At 45.9% G+C, this 12460-nt stretch overlaps 1 protein-coding gene across 1 annotated transcript in view; it reads left to right on the forward strand.

Annotated features, from left to right (window-relative positions):
• The window catches only part of Dpm1 (Dolichyl-phosphate mannosyltransferase subunit 1), a 30473-nt gene extending 20311 nt beyond the window's left edge, over window positions 1-10162 (forward strand). Inside the window, exons 7-8 of the mRNA XM_075686405.1 lie at window positions 243-357; window positions 9896-10162. Of these exons, the coding sequence (XP_075542520.1) occupies window positions 243-357; window positions 9896-10000 (220 nt within the window). The 3' untranslated portion in view covers window positions 10001-10162. The remainder of the gene's footprint in view (window positions 1-242; window positions 358-9895) is intronic.
• The last annotated feature ends 2298 nt before the right edge of the window (window positions 10163-12460 follow it).

The following is a 12460-nucleotide window of genomic DNA, read 5'->3' on the forward strand; positions in this document are numbered from 1 at the left end:
GTTTCTTTTACATCAAACGACAAATTCAGAGGGCTCATATTTCTCACAGACATCAAGTGGGTCCTTTTCTTAGTTTGTGCCGGTTTCTCGAAATCGGGACAAGATAGGTGTTATTGAAATCACACATATGTGGTACCAAATGAGGTGAGCCATACACACTAAGTGCCATGCACTTGTCCAGTGTAGTCGTGTGATGTGTCGTATTACCATCCTTGTTTTGTGTGCCCTGCTGCATCTTGCAGGTTGTACAAGAAGGATGTGTTACAAAAGCTTGTGGAGAGCTGCACTTCCAAAGGCTACGTGTTCCAGATGGAGATGATTGCACGTGCCAGGCAGTTCGGCTGCACAATAGGCGAGGTAGGTGTGGCACGCTCAGCCGGTTGCTGATTTTGTTTGGCTGCATTTCTGAGCGGTTGGCACGGTCATTCATGGGCTTTGCCTGGTGGATGCTCATCAGCAGTCCCCGTCACTTGGTGCTTTTCTGTCACCCTGGTGTGACTTTGCATGGACAGTTGCACACAGAGTGTAGCAGTCTTCTGTGATTGCAGATGTGTTGATCCACATATGACGCACATCAAAGACTGCCCAGCTGCTAATATTTTAGTAGTGAATTGCATGTCTCCCTATGCGCACAGGTATTTGTGTATTTACTTCGATTTGTTTGTCGTAACCTTTAGTTATTCTAAGTATATTTGATTGATTGAGTGTGCATGTTTATTGTATCATTGAAGCACTTTTGTTGTAGCTGGTTGCAGCAGTGATGCAGAGGTTCCATGAAAGTTCATGCATGGCAGCCCTGAACTTAGAAAGTTCAAGAATTCCAAATCTAAATTTTGTATCTCATACAGATGAATCGTGTCGCATGATGGTTTTTACATCATGAAATTTAAGCCAGAAGTTTTAGCAAGAACACGTCTTTATAACCAGTTACTCTATTGAAAATTTATTACTCTTGAAAGCTTTGAGTCTCAAGGTGCCATTTTCAAGGCCTTGGGAATTCTTAACTTTCATAACATGCTAAAAAACTCAGTGAATTTCATTTTTGGCCAACATTTAGTGGAGTTTGTTTGGGAATTTGAACACAACGGTTGACACAAACCAAAAGTCAACCCATTCTAATCTGGTTAGTAGCTTTCAATGTACAGTCCACAGCCATTACAATGAATCCACCTACAACATACTTTTGAAGATAACAGACTCCTGTATACAGTCATTCTTCATCTGAAGGGGCATATTTCTTTGGCTTCTTCTTGTTATTTACTATTACTGTTTTCCAATAATTGGTATTAATTCATGTAAGAAACCACATAAACCTTGGATGACAGCTTGCCTTGTCAGGCTAGTATAGAAACAAAGATAAACTATTTGCAAAATTCATTAATAGCAAACGACCAGAGTTATTTGCACATTTTAAATCATTATGCAAACAGCTTATTAAAGAAATAAAGTTTGCTAAGGCTTCCTACTACGAAAACCTATTTGATAGAGCCTTTTCACACAAACCAAAAGATAAATGGAGATATCTGAATCTACTGTCAAATAGTAATACTTATTCTCAAGCCATAACAACTCTAAATATACGTGGTAATGAACTCACAGGCTCAAGCCTGGCAACTGCTTTTAATGAGTTCTTCTCCCATGTAGGTGAAAGCCGGCATAACCCAGGAATTTTTCAATTCCTCGTGGATCTTTTACCTGAATCCTTCCTTTTCCTACAGATGAGTGGCAGGTCTATCCAGTTCGTAAAAATTTACGGGATACCTCAAGCCTTGATTCATGCACCGTATTTACTGGCATAATGGTCATACTTTCTTTTTTTAAATGACGCAAATTCAGGGGTGCGATCATTATGTGGGGTAAATTTTTCATGAAAAAAAAAACTTTTTTTTCATCCCGTGTTTGCTGCGGGATAACAACAGGTTAACAAGCAGGCGGCTGCCACTGTAACAGTTGGGGGGGACATCAAAACAAAAATGTCAGCCGGTTGAGCAAGCCGGACGCACCGAACGCGATTTTTTTTTCTTCTCATGAGTGCATTACGTACATCGAAACAGTTTCTTCCATATCAGTAATTAATAATATCGTTAATATCGGCAAGTTTGCGGCAGTAACATAGCCATGTCCACTTTGAGGGCACAGAAACAGAGATGGGCATGCTCAGCTGCCAGTGACAAAAACACATGATGGGCATGCTGCGAAAACTGAAGCATTTGTGTTCACTACAATTCTAATACGGCATGTTTCCACTAAGGGTGGGTGAATATGTTAGCTGTGTTACAAGCATCGGTGTATGAATAGAGTACACGTCCAACATATCAATGTAAACGTGGCTGCTGTCGTTGCTGCTCACGATTTATTGTGTGCTCACAAGTGCAGATGAGAGGAATCGAAAGGCGCCTTTATTGTTGTTGTTGACCACAACCATTTTAGAGCCTACAAATAATAAAGCGAAGGCAAGTTTGGTTCTAGTTTTTTTTTTTTTCTAGGAAGTGCAGAAAGTTATGAAAGAAATGGAAATGGGGCATCCGCTTAAGAATCTGTTTGGTGCGTGCAGACCACTTGGCAACTCCTGAACAGTCATTTGCATAGCATTTGACAGATGGTGAGCACGATCCTCATCAGCTAGACTTGGCACACAACATATCACTCCAGCAAGTTCGGGGTGCAAATATTATGCGGGAAAGGAAAAAATTGAATTTTGTCAACAAAATTCAGGGGTGTGATAATTACGCGAGTGCGATCATTATGCAAGTAAATACAGTAATATATGAAGCTGACCCATAAAGCATGTGCTATCCTTTATTGTACCATGCCTTACACATATCTATAATACTGCAATAACTTCAGCTCAGTTTCCTCCTGGTATGCAGCTAGCCAGATTCGCTGTATCTACAAGAAAGGCAAAAAAAAAAAAATGTCTTATGCAATTTTAGGTCAATTTCTGTTTTACTGTTCTTCAAACGGCTAAGCAGTTGATTTGCGTCTGTCTCCAGAAGTTTTTTCAGAACACTGTGTAATTAATGATTGTCAGTATGGCTTAGCTAAAAAAAGGTCAACTGAATACGCCTTAAATGATCAAATAGAGTGCGTACTATTAAGTAACTTTGAGTCACAGCTCTTAACTCTTGGTGTCTTTGTTGATATTGCTACACGCATGTGGCATTTGATTCTTTGAACGAGGCACGCGGGCACCATCACTCGAGAAAAGAGAAGGACGAATGAACCGGGCTCGTGCAGTGAATCTAACCAGTCAGCGCTGCAACCGCTTTTGTAAATATAACCTGCAAATAGTTGCTCGTCTTACTGACTCGTCCTTCGCATAACATTGTGGTGGAGGTGTTGGGTAACGATCTCAGTAACGACCGGCGACACCGAGACGTGAAGTTCCTGCCTGGTTCTTTGGTGCTTCTATGATCTCCGTCGCATCAGGTCGGCCTGTCACAAAAACTGCTGTCTCATTACACAGGCCCATACCGAGTGCTTCGTGCCGTGACTCCCGTCACCTACGAGATTGCCCATGACGCCCCGCCCCATCTGCTTTCCACTCCAGTGATACCGTGCACGTCACACGACTGAAGCAGTATCACCCTCCCAGTGATGACGTTTAGATGCTCCAGGACGTCGCTTCTGCCGCCGGGGAATTATGCTACACGCGTGTGGCAGTTGATTGTTTGAACGAGGCATGCGGGCACCATCACTCGAGAAAAGAGAAGGACGAATGAACCGGGCTCGTGCAGTGAATCTAACCAGTCAGCGCTGCAACCGCTTTTGTAAATATAACCTGCAAATAGTTGCTCGTCTTACTGACTCGTCCTTCGCATAACATTGTGGTGGAGGTGTTGGGTAACGATCTCAGTAACGACCGGCGACACCGAGACGTGAAGTTCCTGCCTGGTTCTTTGGTGCTTCTATGATCTCCGTCGCATCAGGTCGGCCTGTCACAAAAACTGCTGTCTCATTACACAGGCCCATACCGAGTGCTTCGTGCCGTGACTCCCGTCACCTACGAGATTGCCCATGACGCCCCGCCCCATCTGCTTTCCACTCCAGTGATACCGTGCACGTCACACGACTGAAGCAGTATCACCCTCCCAGTGATGACGTTTAGATGCTCCAGGACGTCGCTTCTGCCGCCGGGGAATTATGCTACACGCGTGTGGCAGTTGATTGTTTGAACGAGGCATGCGGGCACCATCACTCGAGAAAAGAGAAGGAAGAACGAACTGGGCTCGTGCGGTGAATCTAACGGGCAACCGCTTTTGTAAATATAACTCGTAAATAGTTGCTCGTCGTCCTTCGCGTCACAATATCAAAGCCTTTGAAAAGCCTTTGATGCCCTTAACCATAATATTCTTTGTGCCAAACTTACGCAGTACAGCGTACGTCGGCATGCCCTCAATTTAATAAAGTAACCTCAATTGTCGCTCTCGATATTTAGAAATCAACAATTCTTCCTCTAACATATTGCAAATTACGAATGGTGTGCCACAAGCAAGTCTCTTAGGATCACTTTTGTTTAACGCTCACATTAATGATGTAATTAGCATAGACAAGGAAGCTTAATATATTATATTGTTACGAAGAGTTACGAAGAAGTGATTTTATTTGCAGCAGATGCATTATGATCGTAGCGTGATTGTAGTGCAGTCCGGCCTCTCAAACTCCTCATTCTCTTCGTCTTCTCTTCTTTCTTTTTGCACCGACCTCTCGTATCCGTTACATTTCCCCGCAAGCAGACAAAGCCTGTGGGGCAAGTCAGGATGTACAAGCAGGGTAGAAAGGCTTCAAGCGAGCAATATGAGTCAGCTATGTTCTGCTTGATCGCTGACCATTGCACAGGAGGCAAGCTATGACATAAGTGAGTTCACTCAGGCAGTCCACAATTACAAATGGGCCTGAATATTGTGACAAGAACTTTTGGCACAATCCACGCTTGCATTGTGGTGTCCAAAGAAGGATCAAATCACCTTTCTCAAATGGTACTTGTACGTGACGGCCGTCGTATTGCTCTTTCGAACGACTTTGCGAGGCCAGAGTACGAAGGCAAGCTATTCAACGGGCTTCTTCGGCGAGACACAAAGTCTTCTATACAGAATTGTCACAGTGCAGAACGAAGGGTAAGAAAGTGACCAGAGGGCTTTGCGGTAACCTTGCGTACAGGAGATAAAATGGGATATAGTTCGTGGTCTCGTGCTTCGCCATGCTGTATGTGTAAGTGATGAAGGGTAGCACGTCGTCCCAGTTCTTATGATTGGAGGAGACGTACATGGGCAAGCATGTTGGTCAACGTTCTGTTTGTCCTTTCAACGAGGCCATTGGTCTGTGGATGACACGGCGTGGAATGACGGAACTGTGAAGTGCCCAAACGAAGTAACTCTTCAATGGCATCAGCAGTGAACTGGCAACCACGGTTGCTGATGATGACATGTGGTGGGCCATGGCGAAGGACCACGGAACGCAGCAGGAAGACTGCCACGCAAGCAGTGGTGGAAGATGGTATGGCGGCAGTTTCTGCATACCGTGTAAGATGGTCTACGCAGACAATTGTCGAACGGTTCTTGTTGTTAAATAACGGGAATGGACCCAAAAGGTCAATGCCTACTTGCTCGAACGGCGTACTGGGCAGTGTCAATGGCAGAAGGAGACCCGGGGCTGTGGTGGTCGGTCGCTTGTGACATTGGCACGTTTCACAACTAACAACATAGCGCTTGGTTGTTTCGTACATCTTGGGCCAGTAAAAGCGCTCCTGCGTGCGGAGTAGCATTCGTACGAAGCCGAAATGGCCAGATGTCACATCGTCATGCATGGTGCACAGAACGTCGGAGCGGAGGCTCTCGGGGACAACAAGCAGAAAATGCGCTCCATGCCCGGAGTAATTAGTTTTGTAGAGCAACTTATCACGGACAGTAAAGCGACCGCTGCCTTCAGAAGTACAGGCGACGACAAAAACTGGATCGAGGGTAAGGTCATTCCATTGTTCTCGCTGAAAGTCTGCCGCGTCAGGGAACGTAGAAGTAACAGCAGCGAGACAGTCGTCAAAATTCTCAGCATCGCAGTCAGTAGTCACAAGAGGAATTCGAGAGAGGCAGTAAGCGTCAGTGTGACGACAGCCACTCTTGTACGATACCACAAAGTTGTATTCCTGGAGGCGCAGCGCCCAACATGTGAGGCGACCAAAGGGATCACGCAAACCGACCAGCCAGCATAAAGAATGATGGTCGGTGATAATCTTCAATGGTCTACCGTAAAGATAACACCAAAAGTTCTGTATGGCGAAAACAGCTGCCAGGCATTCCTGTTCCGTAACCATGTAATTGCGTTCAGATTTGCTAAGGCAACGGCTGGCATATGCGACATGTTCTGCGCCACTGTGACATTGTACAAGCACCGCTCCTATCCTGATTCCACTAGCATCAGTGTGAACTTCAGTCGGGCAAGATGGATCGAAGTGACGCAAGAGCGGTCCTGACGTTAGTATAAACTTCAGTTGAGAGAATGATGCGTCACACTCTGGTGTCCAATTGAAGGATGCATTTTGTCGCAAAATACTTGTCAACGGGTAAACGATGTCGGCAAACTGGGGAACAAAGCAACGAAAATACAAACATAGGCCAATCAATGAGCGAAGTTCTCGTGCTGACTGCAGAGGCTTGAAGGAGTTCACCGCTTCAATCTTACGAGGATTGGGTCTGACACCATCCTTGTCAACTATGTGTCCCAGGACCAGTGTTTGACGTTCGCCAAAGCGAAATTTTCTTTAGTTTAGATCCAGTCCAGCTTTCTCGATGCAGTCGAGAACAAGGCTGAGACATTCGTTATGTTCTTCAAACGTGCGGCCAAAAATTACAACATCATCGAGGTAACGCATGCATATCTCCCACTTTAGTACTGTGTCCATGGATCAATCGAAGGTGGCAGGAGCATTGCAAAGGCCAAAAGGCATAACGTTAAATTCAAATAGGCCATCTGGAGTCACGAAAGTGGTCTTTTCCTTGTCAGCAGGGTCCATAGGTATTTGCCAATACCCCAATCACAAATCAAGTATTGAGAAGTAAGAAGCAGCGTGTAAGCAATCAATGACCTCATCGATTCGCGGTAGTGGATAGACATCCTTCTTCGTCACTGCGTTTAGATGTCTGTAATCTACACAGAATCTGCAGGAGCCATCTTTTTTCCAGACTAGGTTTACTGGGGCTGCTCATGGACTAGATGACTCTTGAACGACACTTTTGTTCATCAACTCCTTGACTTGCTCTGCAATAACTTTGCACTCAGAGGATGACACTCGGTAGGGCTTTTGGCAGATGGGGTGTGCTGAGCCGGTATCTATTCTGTGACGAGCGCGAGACGACGGTAAGTGAAGGGATGCATCTCCATGCGTGAAGTCGAATGCAGCCTCATGCTGCATTCATTTCTGCTGACTGAGATGTTAAAATAGTTGAATTACAAGTGGCTTCTTGCAAACCACACCTCTCAAATCGTGCACCACGCGACAAAGAGAGACTGCCAAAGTGGACCAGCATCATATTTCGTATAAAGTCCAAGTTTCTATCATGCCCCATGCGCTTTATGCTTTGGGTTTGAGTGAAAGTATGTGAGGGTGAGTCAAGAAGGAAGGTGATGAGAGCTGTCTTCTCGTGCAAGGAAGTGGAAAGGTGGGGAGGGAAGTGAGCGTAGTAATGTGATTACGCACACGTGCAGGGGGACGGGGGCAGTGGGGCAAGTTGGCAGGCATCTCCTTTTCTAGCGGGGTCTGGCTGCGCATGACTATCATTGCGGCAGAGCGCATGTGCAGCCAACGCGCCCTGTTTTGGAAGTGATCTGCTGTGTGTGTAAATAGTGAGCTTGCCAAGATGGTGTGACATCGTGTGTGCCGTCTTCCCGCACATTTAGCAGTGGAGGCTGCACAGTCTTGAGTTTCGGAGACATGTTGAACCGAGAGGCAGACGAAACAATCATTTGGCGCTCAAATTGAACGAGGGCAATTTGTAAAACATTGCTGTCCCTTCCATGTAAGAAAAATCGATTGGCGAATCTACTTATTTGCGTAAGTGGTTGAATTTCAATATAACAAATTCCCAATTTACCAACTTTGTTGTATCGAAGTATAACAGCATTGTCAATGCAACAAATTTTCCTTTTAGCGGACCCGGCTAGAATGGACCGCCGGCTATGAAGCAAAAAATTTTGGCCAAATTTTGTCAAGATTGTAAATGTATAATGTTACTCTGCTCTGTTACTCTGTTACTACAGTGCATTCGCACAGCAATGCACTGCGTGCAACAATGTCCTGCCACTTGCAGAATGTGTATAAACAGAATTTTTCAAGGAGAGAATGCATCAGCAGCGAGCCTCCAGCAGCGATGTGTCACGCGATGCTCCGCCAACTAAAAGAGATTTGGGATGACCACGCAAGCAAGTCACTGCCGCATATAGCTGTCAGCTTGTAGGCCTAAACCGGTTCACTTTGAAGACAAAGCATATGGCATTTACAAAATAACCGTTGACGATCACAAAATGCATAGTTTTGAGAGCGCTTTATTTGCCATCGCATCAAGTCACACAAATAAAGAGGGTAGGCTGTGAAGCGCATGATGCAATCAAGCAGTCGCATGCATGCAGTGCAGAGCGGCTGGACACGGGCTCTCAGTTGAACTTGCCTTGCATCACATTTTTCGTTTATGCGACTGGTTTCACAGCGCCTGTTGCTTATCACAAAGGTAAAATTAAGATACCAGTTTATTCTGCCGATAATTGTCTTGCATGGAAAGCAAACTGTAGCCACGTTTGTGTCATTGGCAGCAACTACGTGCTCGATCTACAAGCGGCTGGCACAGTGGAGAGTTGGCCGCAACAGCAGTAATGTTGCTCGAACTGGTCTTTTTTTAATGCACAAAATTCTTGCCATTGTGCGGGATAGAGTTATTGTATAAGCTCTAGTGCAGGAATACTGCCATTTGTCGGCAGCCAGCATCTGCAAAATGGCGGAAAGCAAGGCGCTGTGCCACTATTATGGCTGTAAGATTGCAGCATAAATCTGTTTGTTTATTTATTTATTTATTTATTTATTTATTTATTTGTTCGTTTGCTTGCTTGCTTCAAGTTTTCGTCATATTCGCGATTGTCTCCGGGTTCGAATATGAATAACCAAACACTAGGCAGTGGTATATGCGAAGTTGCACAATTTCTCAACATACTGTGTACTATGGCCCTAATTTTGGTTAGAGCAGACTTTGAATATAAGGGAACTTTCTCTTGTAATGAGCATCAACTGTACAGGGGTGGTGACAGTACATTTATGTCGAGGGGCAGAACATGGTTCTTCATTTCTGTTGGGCTTCACGAGGGCACCCCATCACTTGACATCACTTGGTGGGAAGAGGGGAGCAAATGGAGTGCAGGAGGAAATATTGGGGTTTGTCTGCCCCTTCTTGCCCCATTCAGAGCCTCCCCTGTTGGAGCACAAAGCTACCCTGCCTTGTAATGGCTCGTGGCAGTTCTCTCACTGAGCCTTCTTTTAGTGCATCATCGCATCCTTTGTCTACAATAAGTTTGTCTACTCATTGAACACACTGTGTTGTTTTTCAGGCTGTCAAACATTGTGCACTACAGTTTACAAATTACAGTAACATATCAAACACAGTGTTGCATTAATGTGTTGTTTTTAAGAAAGAAAGGCTGTCATACACGTTGCTTTAGTCTGAAAATGCTTTTTGAAGTCCTTGAAGACAGTTAATTTTTCCCACTAAAGCTGGCTATTTTAGATGTGTCCAGGGCTTCATTGCCATTATGTAGGTTGTTGTGTGATTGTGCTTGTTTATTTGCGCTGGAAAAAGTGCACTGCATGGAAACTTAGCATTGCCACTGATTTAACTATGTTGCTTGACACCTGCAGGTACCTATTAGCTTTGTGGACCGATTCTACGGAGAATCCAAAATGGGCAGCAACGAGATCTTCCAGTTTGCCAAAGGTCTTCTCTACCTGTTTGCCACAACATGACGCTTCAATGTGTTCATTTAGTATGCCAGTGGAAATGTCTGTGTGCTTGTTTTGTGAGCACACTGTTGAACGTTGACTATTGATCTTACTGATTTTTCGTGGTGTTTACAATATTTTCCTAACATAACCTTGTTTTGTGACAAATAAATGCCCAAAGAAGCACTGCAATGTCCTCTTTCATTGTAGGCAAAAAAATAATAATGTTGAAGGGACAAAAAAAATATTCGATGGGTCAAATAGCCCATTGAGCGAGAAAAGCGGCGTCTGTCGTCTGGAGCAGCGAAACGGCACCTAAATTCCTATTGGCTGCAGCGCCATGTCATAAGCGTGCCTCAATGGAGCAGAGCGCGCAAAAGGGAACACCTGCTGCCACGGTAGTATGCCAGGTGTTGCATGAGGTGAGAGGGCATCACCATGACACCACGTCGCACTCATTCTTGGAAGCTAGCACACGGTCCATATCTCTCTCACCCCCACTGGGCTTGGTTGCTGCGCACGCCTGCCAGCCTTGGTGGCTGCTGCTGCTTCCTCGGTCTCTCACTACGCAGAATGTCGGGGGCATGCAGCGTTGGCACTGCATGCTGCTGCTGCTTGCTGGCTCGGGCAGCATATGTCGCTATGGTACATTACTCACAGCACAACACTCGAATGACCACTCAGCAGCAATCACTCGAACACATTCACGCTTTTGCATTCACAACTTATAATAAGTGCTGAAGCGTCCTTGGATATTTTTTGGCAAGGTTGGAGGGTTGAACTTCTGGAGTTCTAGGCGACGTTAAGTGAAAGAAATGGAGCCAAGCTGGCCATGTAATGTGCAGTGCAGTGGACCGTTAAAATTACGCAATGGGTGCCAAGGGAAGTGAAGCGCAGTCAAGAACGGCAAAGATTAGGTGGGGTGATGAAATTGGGAAATTTGCAGGCACAAGTTGGAATCGGCTAGTGTAACATAGAGATGATTGGAGGTCACTGGGAGAGGCTTTCGTTCAGCAGGCGAGACAAAAATAGGCTGGTGATGACTTCTGGAGAACTACCAAGTGAGTCAATGATTGGGGCTCCAGAACAGAGGCCCCCCTTCACACACCTCTTGGCTGACCCCATTCTGTGTAGTAAATTAAGCCTGAATTTTACAATAACAAAAGTAACTGAACAAAAGCAAATGATCTCTGCCTCCTCCCCCCTTGAAATACACTTCCAGAGCTCCTGCCAATGCCACCCTCATCTGGGGAATCTTAAGCCAGAAAGGATGTGAAAATGAAAGAAAAGTTGATGCCGCCTCAAAGTTCTTTGTACGGTGGGAGGTAAAGCTCACTGGCGATACCCTGATGGGACAAGAAGCTCTCGTCCAGCAAGTACGTCGAGCAGCCATGGCCAGTGGAGTCCTGGAATTAGGACACCACCCACTCGACGTCAAGAGCTACAACCTCGATGGTACAAAGAGATGTTTTCTCTCCCTCTCTCTCTCTGTCTTTGCACATACTCCCCACAAGTCGAGGATATTGAAAGCATCTGTTCTGAGTAGGGTGTTTTTTTCCAATAAAGATTGCATTACATTTGTATGTAAGGAGAAGCTAAACCTTTAAACTTTTATAAACGTTTCCTGTTAAATAAATGGTCCGATTGGCAGAAATACGGTGAAATTCATTACATAGTGTGTCTAACCTTGATACAACGAATTATTAGATATAACAAAGCCAATGTAGAATTTGGTTGGCCTTGCTTTATTTCATTGTAGTATTCTACTGTTATATAAAGAGATGAATTTTAGTTTGCAAGGTCCTCAAAATATTGTGGGAGTTCCTTCGGTCTACCGGGGCGCAGTCGTTGCTGTGCCTAAGGCTTCGGACTTATATTCGCCATTGCGAGGAAAACCCCTCCCAAATGCCTGCCCCTCGACCGCGCGCCGTTTTCCCCGGGCGCCGCGACCGCGTCCCGCGACGTCATGCTACGCGGCCCTCCGATTGGGTCGTGGGGCGTGACTTAGGGAAGAAGCCCCGACTGGGGACGATCGCCGTGCGCGGGGGAGTCGTGCTGCGGCAGGGACGAGCGCTGGTCACGAGAGGCAAGCTGCAAGGTACGTGAGCGACCAGCTATTTGTGTCCCCAACGCCCCGGTCTGGGGACGTTCACGTGCTTTGTCAGCTTGCGTAAGTGCGGCTTGCTGAGTGGCTCTGCGTTCCGCCCTTGCGGTAGTCGCAGGTGCTCAGTGCGTCACATTTTGCGTGTCCGAACCGTCGCAGACCATTGTCGGTGACGGGAAGCGCTAGGTAGCGTTTGCGAACGCATCTCGGCCCGCGTGCGCAAACCATTGTTCGACGCGGCGTGTAACCCGCCTTCCTCGCCATCGGTAACCGCGGGCGCCGAGTGTACTCCGTGTGTGTTTGGGTGCAGTCTGGTACGTGTTGGCCATTTGTGATCAATAAACGCCTTAACTGTCCTGGACGCCTTGTGTTCCTGGGAG

The sequence above is a fragment of the Dermacentor variabilis genome, chromosome 3, assembly GCF_050947875.1.
Source record: "Dermacentor variabilis isolate Ectoservices chromosome 3, ASM5094787v1, whole genome shotgun sequence".
NCBI classification, from domain to species: Eukaryota; Metazoa; Arthropoda; class Arachnida; order Ixodida; family Ixodidae; genus Dermacentor; species Dermacentor variabilis.